The 18,656-nt window shown below is 43.8% G+C and overlaps 2 protein-coding genes and 5 non-coding genes across 8 annotated transcripts; all 7 read left to right on the top strand.

The window, feature by feature from the left end:
- The first annotated feature begins 5,143 nt into the window (after window positions 1-5,143).
- On the top strand, window positions 5,144-5,208 carry LOC122104463. The gene has a single exon (XR_006146929.1). It is a non-coding gene; the product is annotated as a small nucleolar RNA SNORD58 (small nucleolar RNA).
- A 41-nt stretch (window positions 5,209-5,249) lies between these two features.
- Rpl17 (ribosomal protein L17) lies at window positions 5,250-7,900 on the top strand. The gene is made up of 6 exons (XM_042675119.1): window positions 5,250-5,331; window positions 5,421-5,461; window positions 5,852-5,986; window positions 6,213-6,311; window positions 7,201-7,392; window positions 7,802-7,900. The coding sequence occupies exons 1-6, from the start codon at window positions 5,292-5,294 to the stop codon at window positions 7,847-7,849; spliced, it is 555 nt and encodes a 184-aa protein (XP_042531053.1). The 5' UTR covers window positions 5,250-5,291; the 3' UTR covers window positions 7,850-7,900.
- On the top strand, window positions 5,540-5,605 carry LOC122104462. The gene has a single exon (XR_006146928.1). It is a non-coding gene; the product is annotated as a small nucleolar RNA SNORD58 (small nucleolar RNA).
- On the top strand, window positions 6,062-6,126 carry LOC122104461. The gene has a single exon (XR_006146927.1). It is a non-coding gene; the product is annotated as a small nucleolar RNA SNORD58 (small nucleolar RNA).
- On the top strand, window positions 7,429-7,493 carry LOC122104460. The gene has a single exon (XR_006146926.1). It is a non-coding gene; the product is annotated as a small nucleolar RNA SNORD58 (small nucleolar RNA).
- Window positions 7,901-10,258: 2,358 nt separating the features above from the next.
- Window positions 10,259-14,800, top strand: CUNH18orf32 (chromosome unknown C18orf32 homolog). 2 transcript variants are annotated; one of them, XM_042675120.1, is made up of 3 exons: window positions 10,259-10,331; window positions 12,851-13,038; window positions 14,163-14,800. In XM_042675120.1, the coding sequence occupies exons 2-3, from the start codon at window positions 12,874-12,876 to the stop codon at window positions 14,226-14,228; spliced, it is 231 nt and encodes a 76-aa protein (XP_042531054.1). In that variant the 5' UTR covers window positions 10,259-10,331; window positions 12,851-12,873; the 3' UTR covers window positions 14,229-14,800. The 2 variants fall into 2 exon arrangements, with proteins under 2 accessions (XP_042531054.1, XP_042531055.1); XM_042675121.1 differs by lacking the exon at window positions 10,259-10,331 and adding an exon at window positions 10,351-10,449 and having other exon boundaries at window positions 12,856-13,038.
- A 474-nt stretch (window positions 14,801-15,274) lies between these two features.
- LOC122104452 lies at window positions 15,275-15,377 on the top strand. The gene has a single exon (XR_006146922.1). It is a non-coding gene; the product is annotated as a U6 spliceosomal RNA (small nuclear RNA).
- The last annotated feature ends 3,279 nt before the right edge of the window (window positions 15,378-18,656 follow it).

Below are 18,656 nucleotides of genomic sequence, written 5' to 3'. Positions count from 1 at the left end.
ATAACCATGCGCTCTCCTCCTTCCTCCTCCCCATTTGAGTCATCACACTTGGGCCCTCCCTCCAGCTCTTCCTCCCTGTCCTCTGCCTCAGTCTCTTGATCATCAGATTCTCATTCTAGATTTTCCGAAGTGGCTCTAATTTGAGACCGAGTGACTGGAAAAGCATGAAGGATCTTTTCCTTTTTTGTCGTTAATTTTTGTAAGTTTGGGTTCCTAATTTCTAGGTCCAATTTATATAGTTGTTGTAATAGTTGGGCCTTTTCCTTCTTGGCCTGAAGTAGGGCCCTTAAGGACTAGGCTTCCCGGGAAAGCTTAACTGTGGCTTGTCTGCTGACCTCCTCAAGGTCTGTTGAAGAGGCCAAGGGAGGGGCACAGAAGGGAGGGGCTATTTTATAGGGAGGAGGTCGTGTGCCCAAGGGGTTTAGAGGGGGCCAATCTGAGGCGTGGTATTTAGCAACCTCCTCTTCCAAAGTGGCCTTGTCCTCCGGGGGAAGGACATCATCATTGGGCTTTTCGGATCTGAGATTAGAAAGAACCGGGTATATAGATTTTGGTTTTTGTAATTGTGAGTCGCTGTTAGCGTCAGGCATCGGTATGGAAACCAAGGGACAATGGGATGCGACTGAGGGTGGATGGGAGAGGGGTCTTTGGGCAAGGGAGGCCTGACTCCCCTTAAATTTATGTTTTAAAAATTCTTCACCTTCCTTAACCACTCTAGACACATCTTTGTGTTGGTGGCGAACTTGGGAACTTGGAGGATCTCATTTATGAGGTTCCAATATGAAAAAGCCTGAACAGGACTCTTTTCAGGGCCAAAAGTTTCATAATAATCCTTAAGAGAGTCTCCAACTCGACCCCACCTTCTATAGTGCCCTCCTGAGGAAACCAGGGGCAAATATCCTCCAGGAGCATAAAAAAAATTGAGTTAAATCTTTTTCTTAACCCGTGTTCCTTGTGCTTTGAGTGAGGCTTTTAGGCCTTGGACAAAAAGTTCATGCTTACTAAGTGTTTGTCCCATAATTGCGTGGCCCCCCTTACCTTGTGGATCTGTATTGCAGTCGGGCATTTCTGCAGTGATCACGATGTGGATCTTCACTTACCGGCTGGGTGGAGATCCAAGAAGAAAAGAGCGGCCGCTCAATCGGAGCCCCACGTTGGGCGCCACCTGCCCCAGCCATGGGGTCAGTCAACAAGGGCTCGAAGAGGAACTGACCTGAACGAGAGACAAACCAGACTCGAGGAAGGAGAGCAAGACAGAGTTCTGATCAAGGTCTCAAACTTTATTTTTTACTCGGCAGTATATATAGCATGCTGAGCAGGGTAATTAACATCAGCAGGTCCATAGGGTTGCTAGGCACCAAAACCGCAAAATATATCTTGCAAAAGGTGGGGAATCTCCAGAAGGCGCCATCAATGTTGTCAAATAGGATATGGGTAGGCCCCAGGCTTAACAGGTCTTATCAAAGGTAGTAGCTGTATTTTCTTAGCAAACAGCACTTGGTTCCCGGCATCCAGGCATCAGTGGCTCATGCCTATAATCCTAGCTACTCAGGAGACTGAAATCTGAGGATCATAGTTCAAAGGCAACCTTGGCAGGAAAGTCTATGAGACTCATCTCCAATTAATCATCCAAAAAATCTGGAAGTGAGCTGTAGATCAAGTGGTAGAGCTCTAGCCTTGAGCAAAAAAGCTCAAGATCAGTGCCCAGGCCCGGAGTTCAAGCCTCAGAACTAACACGTGTGTGCGCGTGTGCACACACACACACACACACACACACACACACACACACACACACAAATGCTGATGGAAAGACTGAAAATCAACACTCAAAAATTTTTTGGGGGGCTGGAAAGGTGGCTCAGTGGTAGAGGACTTGCCTTGCATGCCTGAGGCCCTGGGTTCAATTCCCCAGCACCACATAAGCAAAAAAAAAAAAGCCGGAAGTGGCGCTGTGGCTCAAGTGGTAGAGCGCTAGCCTTGATCTGAAGAGCTGAGGGACAGCGCTCAGGCCCAGAGTTCAGGCCCCACAGCCGGACCCAAAAAAAAAAAAAAATTTTTTTTTTTTTGGATAGTACTGGTTTGAATTTAGGGCCTTGAGGATGGAGGAAGTACTACTTCTTAAGCCACATTCCCAATTCCATTATGTAATCTAATCTTTGATGAAACATCGGATTTAGGCAATGAATTCCAGATACTTACTAAAGCCATCAGTTGAATAGTTAATGTGGAACTTTATGAAGAACAGAACAAACTGGTAACTCCTGAACTCATTTGGTAACTTTAACATCAGTAATAATGAAATAATTAGATAACATATTCATCTTGAGATGACTCAACAGGAAATACACAACATGCCTATTAAGTTTTCTCATAAACTTTTTATGAGGGGGGCAGAGCTGGACACTGGTGGTTCTCACCTTTAATCCTAGCTACTTTGGAGGCTGCAATCAGAGAATTGGGGCTTGGAGCCAGCTCCAGCAGAAAAGTTCCTAAGATCCTTTATCTCCAAGTAACTATCAAAAAGCTAGGAGTGGAGGTGTGTCTCAAGTGGTAAAGTACCTGCCTTTAGCAAAAACAAAGAAAAAGTGAGTTTAAGCCCTAGTACCAATACCAAAAAATAATAATAATAAGATAAAGCTAATCAATCAATATTCAAGATATATTTCCAGGGAGCTAGAAATGTGGCTCAAATGGACGAGCACTAGGCCACAAAAAAAAAATTGCAAGAAATTTGAAGACTAGAACATGTTCTCATGTGTTCATGGAGTGGTAGAAAGGGTGAAGAGGCAATGTGTATAGGGTTTGTTTTGTTGTTTTGCAGGGCTGGGGTAGGAGCTTAGACCTCACCTACAATTGTTAGGCAAATGTGTAGCTATCTCCCCAAGCCAAGACTTCAGTGTAAAGGTGAATGACATATTCTTTGGGACCCCAGGAAAAGCATCTACCCAAAAGTAATTTGATATCTGGGTCTAGGTCAGGAGAAAGACATTTGTGGGTTAGCCTGCACTTAAAACCTGTAAGGAAAAGACAGATCATAGAACCCAGCATTTGGCACTGGGAATGGAGTAGATGTGAAGGTTTTGAGGGTTTGGGAATTGCGAATGGGGAACCAAGTGAACTGAGGGCATTGCCTACAGTTCTTTCACCTGAAGTATGAGTATGAACTGCCTAGAATAAAACCAGAAATACGGGGCTGGGAAGGTGGCTCAGTGGTAGAGCGCTTGCCTTGCATGCATGAGGCCCTGGGTTCGATTCCTCAGCACCACATAAGCAAAAAGAATAAAAGCCGGAAGTGGCTCTGTGGCTCAAGTGGTAGAGCGCTAGCCTTGAGCTGGAGAGCTGAGGGACAGCCGCCAGGCCCAGAGTTCAGGCCCCACGACCGGACCACCCCCCCCCCCAAAAAAAAAAAAAGAAAAAAAAGAAACAGAAATGTGAGACCTAACACCAAGTCAGGCTCTACCAACACTGGCTGAGAGGAAAGCAACAGAAAGACCCAGAGCAATAATGAAGATTTGAAGATTTCAGTTCGTACATTCTGCTCGCTGGTTTAAGATTCAATTGTTTGGGGAATTCCAATCCGGAGAACTTTCTGATTCCTTTTATCTTCTTAACTGCAACTTCCTCCTGGGTGTTAGACACACACACACACACGAAAAAGCCCGACGAAAGTACACAGATTGACTAAACCAAATCTCCCACTCTTACTCGCTAACACACGGTCCTTAGAATTAAAAGATTGTTTCTCCCTCCCTCATCTCGATCTAGGAATCGAACTCAGTGCTCAAACATGCTAGATAAGTGCTTAACCACCAAAGTGCATCCTTAGCCCCTTTCAAAAATTTCATTTTGGGGCTGGCAAGGTGGCTCAGTGGTAGAGCGCTTGCCTTGCATGCATGGGGCCCTGGGTTCGATTCCTCAGCACCACATAAACAGAAAAGGCCGGAAATTGTGCTGTGGCTCATGAGGTACAGCACTAGTCTGATCTGAAGAGCCGAGGGACAGTGCCCAAGCCCAGAGTTCAGGCCCCACGACCGACTAAAAAATAAGGAAATAAAAAAAATTCATTTTAGTGTAGTTGAAATAGTTTGCAATAAAAGTTGAAAATTAAAGTTATTTTGAGACAGGGACTCACGAAACTTCCCAGGCAGGCTTCCAATTTGGGATCTTCCTGCCTCCCGAGTAGCTGGGATTACAAACCTGGACCAACATGACTCGCTATGTTTATTTTTTTCTTTTTTCTAACCTGGAACTGAGTTCCCAGCCAGCTGGCCCGAACTTGCAAGCCACCTGCCTCCTCACTCTCCCAAGTGCCAAGATTACTTCTTTTCAGTGGATACTTTCAATCCATAATCCTATTTCTGGATCTAAAAAGAGAGAATTTCGAGACGATCCCTAAGAGGGCATTTCGTGTTCAGAAATTCTTCAGACACCTCCCACACTCCCTTTCACTCTCCGCCCTCCTCCCCGCCTCAGATCCCATTTCCTCGGCTAGAAATCTCGCGAGAGGTTGAGGTGCCATGAATTCTCCCAGAAGCCCCTGCTCTTCCTCTTCCTGTAAGCGGCCAGAGGTGAGTGTTTCTCGGTGGTCGCGCTCCGAGTGCTCAATCCAGCGGTCATCTCCGCCATCCTGGCCTCTGGGTCGCCAGCGTTGGGGTGTCTGGCAGCCGAATCCCCATGACTACGATTCCTCGCCCGAGGCGGCGTTTTCTATGGTGGAGCGCGTTCCGTGGCGCGCCGGGTCCGGCGGGCCTACCCGGCCGGCACCGGAGCATGATAGACGGGAATTGGGTTGGCCGGCCGAGGCTGGAGTAGGAGCGCCGGGGGGTCGAACCGACCCCCTTTGCGCACTGCCCTGCGGTGAGTGGTGGCCGAGGACGTTTGAGGGGGCAGGCAGGGTCGACTCCACTTAGCAAAGTGCGGCCTGTCCGACCTTTCTTTGCAAAAGGCTATTGTGGGGAAAGGATGCGTGGTTGTGTCTGTGAGAGGTCGTGGTTGGGTTTTGCCCTGCCAATGCGTCATTCTGGCCCGAAAGACAGGATCTTGGGGTCCCCTCTCCCAATACTGAGGATGTGTGGTCCGTGTCACTGTTTCGTCCACTGTTTCGTGGGTCAGCGTTGAGAACACTGGGTGGGGGAAGGAATGGCTGCGATGATGGCATTTCTTAGCACACCTTTGGATTCATCATGAAAACAATTATTTCTGAGCAGCAGTTGGTAGCAATGGAAACTACTTCAGCTGCATTAGCACTCTCAACAATTACACTATACTCTTTTTCAAGGTGACCTGTGAAAATGGTTCGCTACTCTCTAGACCCAGAAAACCCCACAAAATGTAAGTATATCTAAATATATAAATACACGTATTATTTTGAAGTGGATGTGAACCGTGCCTGACATTAACCAACTTTTTATGCTTTTTAGCATGCAAGTCAAGAGGTTCCAATCTTCGTGTACACTTTAAGGTAAGGAATAGACGATCTATAAGATACAAGAGTTCTTATCTACATACATATTTGCTATTTCTTCCCTTCAGGTGGTAACTGCAATGATGGCTTTCTTAGGACACCTTTGGATTTACCGTGAAAACTAAATCACTTCTGAGCAGCTACCTTTGTATCTAGACATTGAACACTGGTGTTTAGTGAGCATGTTGACTTGAGGTTTATGAACTTAAATAACCAGAGAGCTACTTGGACTTGTGCAGGTTAAGATCAGGTTGAAACTGTTATTTTACACTTGATGGAGATTTGAGGTTTTCCTTAGCTTTTTAAAATCATATGTATCTCCCAGTTGAACAAAAAAACCTGATAATGCTTTATCTCAGTTTACCAGAACTTATTACTTGTGTTTAGAACACCAGAGAAACAGCCCAGGCCATCAAGGGTATGCATATCCGAAAAGCGACCAAGTATCTGAAAGATGTCACGTTAAAGAAGCAATGTGTGCCATTCCGGCGTTACAATGGTGGAGTTGGCAGGTGTGCCCAGGTGAGAAATCCAACTCTTTGGGGGAGAAAATTGTAGAGGTGATTGGATAGAAATGGCTAAACCTGTCACTTTTGGTTGCTGTGATGACAATCTTAGGACACCTTTGGATTAACCATGAAATAACTCATGTTCTGAGCAACCTTTGTGTTGGGTTAAACATTCCACCTTGATTCTAATGTAGATTTAAACCAAAGAAAGTAATTTGTTTCCCTTTATTTTCTTCCAGGCCAAACAGTGGGGCTGGACACAGGGTCGGTGGCCCAAAAAGAGTGCTGAATTTCTGCTGCACATGCTTAAGAATGCAGAGAGTAATGCAGAACTGAAGGTACACAACGTATTCACATCTATGTATGTGCAACTTAGATGGTCCACATTTATGTCTTCAGTTGTCCTGGTTATTTAAATCTCATGTAGATTTTTAAGAGTTGCTGCCTTCTAACTACAAAATTCTGTGTAAAATTCTGGATGTGGTTGTCTTTATTGCCAGTATTTGTGGGGTGAAAGCAGGAAGATTAGGAATTGAAGGCCAGGCTAGACTATGAGAAAAGCTTTTCAAGAAATAGTGTGGCCTGAGTGATGGTGGCCTGTAATCCTAGCTGCTCAGGAGACGATTCAAAGCCAACCAGAAGTGATGCTTTGGTTCGAGTGGTAGAGCACTGGCCTTGAGTGGGAAAAACAACAAAAACTCCGGCACTCAGAGTCTTGAGTTCACGCCCCATGACTGAAAACAAACGTGAAGAAGCTCATGAACAATCTACACACCTGTAATATAGTTATACCTTGTTCCCTGCACTTAATAAAAGAAATTTGTTTCCTGGGTTAGGGATGTAGAAAATGGTAAGAATGTTTGCCCATCGAGTGACAGGCCTTAGAAATTTAGCACAAGGTTGATATAGTTTGCTTTTTGTTTTGAACCTATTGTTGATGTGGCTAATTACCAAAGTGCTTTATCAATATGCTTTATTGGCCTGCATTTATAGTGAAAAACAATTATAAATTAGCAATATAATTGATGAAAACTTCTCCATTTGGGTTATAATTAATTACCACTTAAGAGGAAAAAGGTCTCTGCTTCAACTAACTACCCATTGGAAGACAGCTATTCAAATTTTGTTCAGGCAAGAATTTGGCATGATTTTTTTTTTTTGCCAGTGATGCATTTAATGGTATAAAAAATTAGAGATATTGCCTAATTTTGTTCTCTACTGTTCCAGGGTTTAGATGTAGACTCCCTGGTCATTGAACACATCCAGGTGAACAAAGCACCTAAGATGCGCCGCCGAACTTACAGAGCCCATGGTAGGATTAACCCATACATGAGCTCCCCCTGCCACATTGAGATGATCCTTACTGAGAAGGAGCAAATTGTTCCTAAACCAGAGGAGGAGGTTGCACAGAAGAAAAAGGTAAGTTGATTTGTGCACAATATTAGAAAGACAGGGTTGCTGTGATGACTATCTTAGGACACCTTTGGAATAACCATGAAAGGAAACTTATTCTGAGCAACCCTCCTGACTACAGTATTTTTGTAAACTTTGTGTTAAATGCATCAAGTCCAACACTTGCTTCAAAATCTGATAAACTTGTTTTTAGCAAGTGATAAGCAAAGACCTGTTACTGATTCTATGCTTTGTTCCTCATAACTAAATTTAAATTCGATGATTTTGGTACTTACATATCAGCCCCTTGGGCCTTATTCCCCTATAGTTGTTAATAACAGCAGGACTGCCTCTGCTCTTGACTTGAGGATAAACTGAAGTCTTGTAAAATTTAATGTGTTTCTTAGAAACTTAATGGTCTTTCTTCTTTGCCCAGGTATCCCAGAAGAAACTGAAGAAACAAAAACTTATGGCACGGGAATAAATTTAGCATAAAATAAACGCAAATAAATCAATGTTGGTTATTGTTATTTTATACGTGTTTGGGTTTCTTCTTATTAAAATTAGCCACAATTATTTTTGCTTAGTTGGGGTCTGTTCAAGCTGGGTTTTTTTTGGGGGGGGTCCCTTCATGGGGCCTAAACTCTGGGCCTGAGCGCTGTCCCTCAGCTCTTCAGCTCAAGGCTAGCACTCTATCACTTGAGCCACAGTGCCACTAATGGCTTTTTTTTCTTTTTGCTTACGTGGTGCTGAGGTATCAAACCCAGGGCCTCATGCATGCAAGGCAAGTGCTCTACCACTGAGCCATCTTCCCAGCCCCCCCAGACTGGCTTTGAATTTGGCAACCCTGCTTCATTTACTGAGTTGTTGGGATTATAGATGTGCAGCACCATACAGTTAATGGCTGGGGCCATTCTGGAGACTTACAAACGTGTTTCTTAACCTTCCTGAGCTTGACATGCTTATCCTCCCTGTTAGATAGGGCTGGCCCAAACAAGTTTTGAATCCTGATGCCTTTTTTATATAAGAACATGGGTGGAGGGAGGGTAATGGGATTTAAATTCAGAGCCTCTTGTTTGCCAGATAGGTACTGTACTATGGGCTAATTCTGAGTTACCCCTTTTGAGTGTCCCTGTCCACTGCCTGGACTGATATCTGTTTTATAGTGTCTTGAGATACCCTTTCAGAATCTCCCATTGAAATCAGGGGGCTTCCCACAACACAGCTAAGTTGAGAAGACGTCTTGTGAAAGGCTGCTTGCTTTGTCCTTGGACCTCTAGCTTCCTTAGCTAAGATTACGAGCATAAGTTACCAGCCAAGAGTATTTCTGGTCCACTCCTTTGAGATTTACTAAGAGGAACAGTTGGGCTGGGAAGGTGGCTCGGTGGTAGCGGGCTTACCTTGTATGAATGAGGCCCTGGGTTCGATTCCTCAGCACCACATAAGCAAAATAAAAAAAATCGGAAGTGGCCCTGTGGCTCAAGTGGTAGAGTGCTAGCCTTGAGCTGAAGGGCTAAGGGACAGGGACCAGGCCCAGAGTTCAGGCCCCACGACCGGACCCCCCCCAAAAAAAGAGGTACAGTTCACCGATTTATAGTGCAGTGTCGATGTACTCAGCCATGCATCCATCACTAGCCTTGTGATTAACTCGCTTGCACTGCACCCATCCTATTTCAGTACTTTTGAAGAAAATTGGTATATGGCATATGGCCTGTTGGCACTAGCCTTCACTGCATTTTCAAGATTTGGACATGTTAACCATATATATGTTTTTAATTTTTTTTTTTTTTTTTTTTTGGGTCCGGTCGTGGGGCCTGAATTCTGGGCTTGGGCGCTGTCCCTCAGCTCTTCAGCTCAAGGCTAGTGCTCTACCACTTGAGCCACAGTGTCACTTCCGGCTTTTTTCTTATGTGGTGCTGAGGAATGGAACCCAGGGCTTCAGGCATGCAAGGCAAGCGCTCTACCACTGAGCCAACTTCCCAGCCCTATATGTTTTTAATTTTTAAAAATATTTTTGCTAGTCGTGGGACCTGAACTCTAGGCCGGGGCACTGTCCCTGAGTTCTCCAGCTCAAGGCTAGGGCCCTACCACTTGAGCCACAAACAGCAACACTTCCAGCCTTTTCTGCTTATATGGTGGTAAGGAGTTGAACCCAGGGCCTATGCATGCAAGGCAAGCACTGACCACTGAGCCACCTTCCCAGTCCCCCTTTTTTTTGGGGGGGGGGTGGCTGCAGTTTAAACAGGTCAATGCACTTGCTAGCTGACCTATGTCCCAGCACGTTTTTAATCCCATTACAGTGAACGCTTGAGTTTACAAATAGTACTGTGAGCTAAGAATTATTTTCATTTCTCGCAGGTATGTACCCCAAATCGCTAAATAGTAGGTAGCATTCGATGAGCGGTTGGAATACTAAAGGCAGTTCTAGTATGTTTTCGCCTGCGGTACCCTCACCTTTTCCAAGCAACAGTGTCCTGACCCGAATTTATGTACCCCAAGCTTACGTGGTTGACTCCCAAATTCTTCTGCTTATGAAGTAGTGTGAGGCGGTGCAGACCTCTCATCCCAAGCACACAAGCTAGAGTCAGGCCAGCCTTAGGGCCATAGGCCCCCTCATCTAGTAAATAGCTCAAAGAAACCCTCAGGCTACAATACTACAAGGGAGTGAGCTCCAGCCAGCGTCATTTCCTGAATGCATTTTAAATCTCCCTCCAGCTTTGAAGGGCAGGCGCAAGCCCATTCCTCACTTGGAAGGCACTGAATTCCTCAACAGGAAGCTAGGCTCTGCTGCCCCGCCCTCAAGGATAGGGCCCTGCGTCACCATTGCGTCCTGTACGTCCTCCTGACGCAGCACGCCTTTGTCAGCCCTTTGGAGCTGCCAATTGGCTGGCAGCAGCTGGGCCCTCCCTCCGGAAGTGAAGTGCAGACTTGGCCTGGGGGCTCCGGGATCGCAAAGCGGGTTTGCGGTGAGTACCACTGGGTTCGGGTGCAGCGAGGCCCCTGTTCTCCTCATTCCCGCGGCGCTTGGGCGCGGCGGCTCGCAGACTCCAACCCGGAGGCGCTCCTTCATTCCCGGCCCTCACGATACGTGAGGTGCGCCGATCCCCGCTCGAGCCTTCCCTGGTCCAGCTCGGCATCGGCGCGGGGTCCGGCCCGGAACCTCCTCAGCCGGCCTTCCTTCCTAGGCGGCCGTTTCGTCCTCTGCCTCCATGTCCCTTCCCTGCCGAACCCTTCCGGTCATTTCAGTCGTCGCCCCTCACTTGGTCTGACTCCGCTGGTTTCTTTGGAGGGCGATGGCTTTCCGGCCCTACCTGCCGGGTGTCCATGTGTCTATCTAATCATCTAGGACCAAGGCAGTGGAAGATTCCTCTGCAGCCGTTTAGTCCATTTTTCTGACTCTGTTGGCTTGGAGAACCGTTAAAGTGGCAACGAGCCCTTGCCACTTTGTAGTTTCATAGTTTCTTGTGTGAAATGTGCTACAAAGAGGACTTCTTTCTGAAAAGAGCTAAAGTTTTATAAAAGCCATGCTTGTGGCTTGAGTGAATAGTCGCACTTTCCCTTGAGAATTTATTTACGACTTATTAAAATACTCAACGGCAAAGGTAAAAATGAGTATGATGGGTTGCTAGTCATCAGTTTAGCCTGGCTGGTAGGTAGCACCACCAGTTTTGTGAGGGCTGAGTAGAAGGGGAAGAACGTTACTGTTGTGCATTTTGGAAGAGGAAAAGCCAAGGAGAGTCTTGAGCTGGGAAGCCAGAACTGGGAATTTCAGTTGATCTATGGTTCACTGCTGGTTGAACTTAGTACAGGTCCTAGCTTTCAGATCTTCCTTTTCCTTTTTGTAATACTTGTTTCCACAGCATATTGTCACACCCTTACTTCATGTCTGTGAGATGGGTACTTTCATTGCCTTTATTTTACATGTGAAGGAATTAATTTGCTCAGAAACACCCTCAGAAAGTGGTGAAATAAGTATTAGGTCTAGGCAGCTAAGTCTACCTGACAAAATTGTGCAGTGGTACCTAAGAGTGCGAGACCCAAGACACCACCTCAGAATCTTCAGATCAGCCAAAAATAATTATTCTTGGGGGAAAAAAAATCGCTGCTTCTATGACTCTGTGTGTGTGTGTGTGTGTGTGTGTGTGTGTGTGTACTGAGGCTTGAATACACGACCTCACATGACTCTGTGTGTGTGTGTGTGTGTGTGTGTGTGTGTGTGTGTACTGAGGCTTGAATACACGACCTCACACTTTACCTTAGTGTTTTTCCTCAAGGCTAGCACGTTTCCACTTGAGCTAGCCACACCTCCACTCCACTGGTGATTAATTGGAGATATGAATCTCAGGACCTTTTTTGCCCTGGCTGACTTTGAACCAGTATTCTCAGATTCTGATTAGCTAGGATTACAATTGTGAGCCACCAGCACCTAGTTTTGTATGACTTTCAATCAAAGCGTTTGTTCCTTATGCTTTTTGGAGCACATTACTTGGACAAGTTTTTAAAATCATTTTAATTTGTCCAAGTTTCAAAGAGTTTATTGAATTCTTTGTAAAATAGATGGTCATTCCTTGATGTAATTTTCACTTTTGTTTATACTTCTTGTGATTCATTTTCAAAGCTACATTCTTATTATTATTAGGTTATCTGTAACTTTATTAACCTGTAGTATGAATAATTTTTAAAAGCTTAGTGATAGTGCTATTTTCCAGCCAGTACTACTTTATAATATTTTGGAATTTACAAGTCTTAACATTTTTGCATTATGCACAGGGATATATGACTTATGTACCATTCTGAAGCTGAAGAATTAACCGATATGATTTTGAATAGAATTTTATTACTTGACACACCTAAAAACAAAAGGACTAGAAATGTACTTCAGTGGTAAAGTACTTGCATAAGCATGCACAGAGCCTCAAGTTTGATCTCCAGCTCTGTGGGGGCTAGGAGACAGAAGAAAAGTAAAAGAAAAGAAGGGAAACTGTTGAATGGGAAAGGCTAATTGATTTGTAACTTTTTTTTTTTTTTTGCTTGTAGCATTGTTAGGTTTGGCAAATTGATACTGTCAGTCTCTGAAGATTGAGCCTTGGAAATTAATTCACTCTAAATAGACTATAAGTCATTATGTTTTTATGTCTCCACTTTTGGTCTGTAAATGAAGATAGCAAGGGCACCTGGCCTCTTTGAGTTTTTTGAGAACTAAATAGATTGGCACATGTAGCCCATCTAGCACCTACTGAATGTTGATGTCTTATTCAGATTTATGATTGGGAAGGTTGGCATCTGGCATCTCTCTGTTTATATCTATCACCTATTCCTTTACCTTATCTATAAGGTAACAGCAGTTTTATCTAAAAAACCTTTGCTTTTGGCAAATTGCATATTTTAAGTATTTCCTTCACTATAAATATAATCCTTTCAAATAACTTGAAGTCCTTCAATCATCAATGGGGAGCTAATTTTTTTTTATCCCTTATATCAACAGTTTCAGAGCTCAAGCCTGGGACAATGGTGTGCATTCCTTGTATCGTCATTCCAGTTCTGCTCTGGATCTTCAAAAAATTCCTGGAACCATACTTATACCCTCTGGTCTCCCCTTTTGTTGGCCGTATATGGCCTAGAAAAGCTGTACAAGAAGCCAACAATAAAAATAAAGGCATAGTAGGCTGCAAGGTAAGGACATTGAACTGCCTTGAGTACCACAGTGGTACTTGGCTTTTAGAAGGGCAAGTTTTTGGAGCCAAAAGCTTCAATAATTTGTCTCAATTTAAGTGATTAATATTTGACTTAAGCTAAGATTTTTTTTTTTTTGGTCATCAGTTGTGGGGCTTGAACTCTGGTCCTAAGTGCTATCCATAAGCTCTCCAGCTCAAGGCTAGCGCTCTACCACTTGAGCCACAGCACCACTTCTGGTTTTTGAGTGATTAGTTGGAGATAAGATTCTCACTGGGATTTTCCTGCTTGGGCTGGCTTTGAACCTTGATCCTCAGAGCTCAGCCTCTTGAGTAGCTAGGATTACAAGTATGAGTCACAGGTGCCTGGCTTAAGCTAATATCTTAAAGTAGGCCTCTAATGTATTTTGCCATTTCTTTTTCTTTTTGAACTCTGGGCCTGGGCACTGTCCCTCAGCTCTTCAGCTCAAGGCTAGTGCTCTACCACTTGAGCCACAGCGCCACTTCCGGCTTTTTTCTTTTTGCTTATGTGCTGAGGAATCGAACCCAGGGCCTCATACATGCAAGGCAAGCGCTCTACCACTGAGCCACCATCCCAGCCCCATTGCCCATTTCTTTGTGACCAATAGGGATTGAAGGATTTTTTTTCCCCCTTTTTGGGTATGTTTGGGTTGTTGTTATTTTTCAGGTTCTAGGTCTTAGACTTGAACTCAGGACTTTAGACTCACTCAGCTTTCTTGCTCATGGCTGCTATTCTACCACTTGAGTTATACCCCAGCTTTTTGCTGGTTAATTGGAAATGAAGTCTTTTCAACTTTTCTTCCCAGACCTTTTTTGTACCGTTATCATCCTTGCATGGTTCTGGGGACTGAACCTAGGGCTTTGAGCACACTAGGCAAGTGTTCTCCCATGTTCCAAGCCCCAACTTGAAGATTTATTAGACAGCTCTTTATCTTTTAGTGTTGATGCTTGTTGTGTTGTAGTTGACTGTTCAACTGCGCTAACATAGCCATCCTTCTCATCTGAAGCAAAATTGCTTTATTCTTATTTATTGTGTGATTTTAAAGAAAGTGTCTTTTATACTAAGTATTTTTAATATATATATATTTTTTCTCCCCATTTTAGACTGCAGACACAAATGGATTACCAACAAAAGGACCAACAGAAATCTCTGATAAAAAGAAAGACTAATGTGATTTTCCCCAAAAGATCTCAGTTGTTTGAAAAATGGACCTGATGATATGAAGCACCTTCTTTTTAGTTGTATCTGACCTTTTTCTTTAAGACCAGAATTCTGGATAGACAATTTAGATATTACCTGGTACTAATCAGGAAATACATGGTATTTATATTTAAAATGAACTTAGTTGTATTTAATGACCTCATTTCTGAGTTCCTTTTCCATTAAAATAGTTCTCATTCCCTTATTACTGTTTTAATAATATGAATAAGTAGGAGATTTGTGCCTGTAGACCCTCTACTTAAAATCCTTGGTCCTTTAGCACTTGTTCAAAAGAATTTGCCATTTGCTGTAACTTAAAGAGTTCTAATTTCAAAAATTTTACTGTGAAATAGTACAATGATAATGATGTGAAAAGATGCAATGGAGTGCTCATAGGAGTAGTACCTGCTGCTTATGGCTCTGATGAAAATGAAAAAATTCCTTGATAAATGAAACATCTTTTACATATACATCTAATATATAAACTATAATCCTGTTGCATTCCTTCTGTACCTACAAATGCATTAAACATTCAGTTTAACTGGTGGTTCATTATTCTTTTGAAGTCTTTAGATACTTGAAAGGGAAATTTCTCACCAGGTCACAGAGCAGAATATTTTAGTATGATATATAATAGTGACTCAGCTGGGTAGTTGGAAACTGGTCTGAGCTCACTTATGGGGAGGAGTGTTCATCTTAGCCTTCTCTTCAGTGTGTAGGAATCAGCAATAGTCGAAGATGATAAGACAAACTTTTTTGTTTTCCCCAGCCCTGGGGATTGAACTCAGGCCTGAGTGCTTAAAGAAGACCTGAAGGGCATAGTGAAGGTTCTTTGATGGGAGCCAGAGGGGAAAGCATTTAAAGCATTTAGACCTAGAATTGGGAAGTGATAAGTTTAAATGGAAAGTGTTAAAAGTTTCAAAATTTTAAGTGAAAGGAGAAGTAGGAAGGTAAGGTCAGAGCTATTGAAATGTAATGGCCAGTGCATAGAGAAGTGTTCAAAAAACTACACTGAATGCTCGCTTCAGCAGTACATATACTAAAATTGGACTGATACAGAGATTAGTATGGCCCCGCTCAAGGATAACATGCAAACTCATGAAGTGTTCCATTAAAAACAAAAAACTATGCTGAACACTCCAAATGTGGGAATGTGGGGCTTGTTGAGACTTTAGGGTATATTTAACCAATTTCATTTCATTAAGGGAGAAAAATAAATAAAAGCCATAGCCCCTGGTGTTAGAACAGGATAAGAAAGGAATCTTTAACAGAGCTGCTGCACACAGTTGTATTAAGTACTCACTCCCTAATTTTAGAAGGCCTCATTCACACTGACAACTAGGTCTGTACAGGACTTCCTACTTCTGAATTGTCAGTTCAAGTGACTGTCAAGCCCTGGTTTGTGTTGGTCAGAGGTCCCAGTATGATTCAGTTGGATTCTCTGCTTAGGTTTCACTGGGTTGAGTGAGATACAGATTCTGGCCAGGTCTGTGGTTTTCATCTGGGTCCTATTCCATGCTCAATGCTTGTCACAGACCTCCCCTGGAGAAGAGAAACTCTAGTTTTATTGTTTGTTTTGGGGAAGGAATTAAAACCTCAAACAGTTGGTGAAAAAAATAACTTGTCTTTCTAACAATAGCATTCTGTCTCTCTCTCTCTCTCACATAGACACACACACACACACACACAGAGTTGAGAGCCCACTGTGGATTTGTTTTTTGTCGGTCATGAGACTTGAACTCTTCAGTTCAAGGCAAGCCCTCTACCACTTGAGCTACAGCTCTACTTCTGGTTTTCTGGTGGTTAATTGGAGATAAAAGTCTCATGGACTTTCCTGCCCGGGCTGGCTTTGAACTTTGATCCTCAAATCTCAGCCTCCTGAGTAGCTAGGATTACAGGTATGAGCCATTGGGACCCAGCTACCACAGTGGATCTTAATCCCATGGTTTTCACCAATCAATGTCCCTTACTTCACTGAATTTAAAACCTGGAGTGTAGGGGCTGGGAAGCTGGCTTAGTGGTAGAGTGCTTGCCTTGCATGCATGAGGCCCTGGGTTTGATTCCTTAGTACCACATAAACAGAAAAAACCAGAAGTGGTGCTGTGGCTCAAGTAGTAGAGTGCTAGCCTTGAGCAAAAGAAGCTCAGGGACAGTGCCCAGCCCCTGAGCTCAAGCCCCAGGACTGGCAAAAAAAATAGAGGTTACATTCTCTAGGTGTCTTTTTGTTTGTTTTTGGTAGTCCTGGGACTTGAACTCAGGGCCTAGGTACTGTCCCTAAGCTTCTTTTTGTTCAAGGCTAGCACTCTACCATTTGAGTCATAGAACTACTTCTGGCTTTTTCTGTTTATGTGGTCTTGAGGAATCAAACCCAGGACTTCGTGCATGCTAAGCAAGCACTCTACCACTAAGCCACATTCCTAGTCCCAACGGTGTAATCTTTAAATACAAACAGCCCTTCAGCATGGTCACTTTTTACCCCAAAATGGGGTAAAAATAATTTGACAGGGAAGGAGTAAGGAGTAAGGGAGCAAGTTAAATAGATCATCGCACAGAAAAAGGTAAGATGATAGGTCTATATGAAAATACATGTTTTAGGGGCTGGGAATATGGCTTAGTGGTAGAGTGCTTGCCTAGCATGCATAAAGCCCTGGATTCAATTCCTCAGTACCATATAAGAAGAAAAGGCTGGAAGTGGCCCTGTGGCTCAAGTAATAGAGCACTAGCCCTTGAGCAAAGGAAGATCAGGGACAGTGCCCAGACCTTGAGTTCAACCCTAGCTACTCAGGAGCTGAGTTGTTTTGTTTGCTTTTGTCTGTCGTTGGGCTTGAATTCTGGGCCTGGGATTTGTCCTTCAGGTCTTCAGCTAAAGGTGGGTGCTCTACTACTTGAGCCACAGCGCTACTTTGAGTTTTCTGGTGGTTTATTGGAGATAAAGAGTCTCATGAGCCGGGCGCTGGTGGCTCACGCCTGTAATCCTACTTACTCAGGAGGCTGAGATCTGAGGATCGTGGTTCAAAGCCAGCCCAGGCAGAAAAATCCTTGAGACTCTTATCTCCAATAAACCACTCGAAAAACGGAAGTGGAGCTGTGGCTCAAGTGGTAGAGCGCTCGCCTTGAGCTGTAGAGCTGAGGGACAGTGCCCAAGCCCAGAGTTCAAGTCCCATAACCGACAAAAAAGAGTCTCATGGACTTTCCTGCCTGGGTTGTTTTTGAACTGTGAGCCTCAGAGGTCACCTTCTGAGTAACTAGGATTATAGTCATGAGCAACCGGTGCCAGAGCTCAGGAACTGAGATTTGAGGAGTGAGGTTTGAAGCCAGCTGAGCAGAAAAGTCCAGAAGACTCTTATCTCCAATTAACCAGTAAAAAGTTGAAACTGGAGGTGTTGTAGAATGTAAGCCTTGAGTGAGGCCCTGTGTGTAGGCCCCAACACTGGCACAAAAACAAAAGGGAAAATCCTATCTCTGTCTACTGAGTGGCTGTGGTTATAAACTGGTTAGACTTTTCTACTACACTGGCTTTGAACTTCTAAATTTCAGCCCCTGAATAGCTATAATTATAGGTACAAGTCATCAGTACCTATCTTAGGTTTTTTTGTTGGTTTGTTGGTTTCTGTTAGTCATGAGGCTGGGTGATGCCCCTGAGCTCTTTTTCTCAAGGCTAGCACTCTACCACTTTGAGACACAGCTCCACTTCCGGTTTTCTGGTGGTTTTTGGAGATAAGAATCTCATGGACTTTCCTGTCCTAGCTGGCTTTGAACTGTGATCCTCACATCTCAGCCTCCTGAGGAGCTAGGATTACAAGTGTGATTACAAGTGCCTGGTGTCCACCTTGTTTTATGGTTACTTAGGAAGTCTCAAATAGGAAATGTGTTGGGAAGATAAGCAACCATTTGGAAGTTTTCTTTCTTTTAAAAAATTATTTATTTGTGCCAGTTCTGGGACTTGGACTCCAGGCCTGGATGGTGTCCCTGAGCTTTTGTGCTCAAGGTTAGCACTCTTCCATTTTAAGCTCCAGCTCCATTTCTGGCTTTTTAGTAGTTAATTGAAGATAAAGAATTTCACAGACTTTCCTGCCTGCAATCCTTAAATCTCAGCCTTCTGCATAACTAGAAGTACAGCCCTGTGCCACTAGTGCCCAGCTTGGAAGTCTTCTTTTTGATTATACTTAAATTTTTTTTCTTTTCTTTCTTTTTTTTTTTTTTTTTTTTTTGGGTCCAGTCGTGGGGCCTGAACTCTGGGCCTAGGTGCTGTCCCTCAGCTCTTCAGCTCAAGGCTAGTGCTCTACCACTTGAGCCACAGCGCCACTTCTGGCTTTATTCTTTTTGCTTATATGGTGCTGAGGAATTGAACCCAGGGCCTCATGCATGCAAGACAAGCACTCTACTACTGAGCTACC

This window comes from Dipodomys spectabilis, unplaced genomic scaffold, assembly GCF_019054845.1.
Source record: "Dipodomys spectabilis isolate Male_0828 unplaced genomic scaffold, ASM1905484v1 ptg000024l, whole genome shotgun sequence".
NCBI classification, from domain to species: Eukaryota; Metazoa; Chordata; class Mammalia; order Rodentia; family Heteromyidae; genus Dipodomys; species Dipodomys spectabilis.
The sequence above is the reverse complement of the archived record's forward strand: the minus strand, read 5'-3'. Positions and strand labels throughout refer to the sequence as shown.

Bases quoted from the DNA above. Each gene is read 5' to 3' on its own strand.
- CUNH18orf32 (XM_042675120.1), top strand. From the start codon at position 12,874: ATGGTGTGCATTCCTTGTATCGTCATTCCAGTTCTGCTCTGGATCTTC. The intron at 13,039-14,162 runs GTAAGGACATTG...TCCCCATTTTAG, and splicing joins AAGGCATAGTAGGCTGCAAG to ACTGCAGACACAAATGGATT.
- Rpl17 (XM_042675119.1), top strand. From the start codon at position 5,292: ATGGTTCGCTACTCTCTAGACCCAGAAAACCCCACAAAAT. The intron at 5,462-5,851 runs GTAAGGAATAGA...ACTTGTGTTTAG, and splicing joins ATCTTCGTGTACACTTTAAG to AACACCAGAGAAACAGCCCA. The intron at 5,987-6,212 runs GTGAGAAATCCA...ATTTTCTTCCAG, and splicing joins GAGTTGGCAGGTGTGCCCAG to GCCAAACAGTGGGGCTGGAC.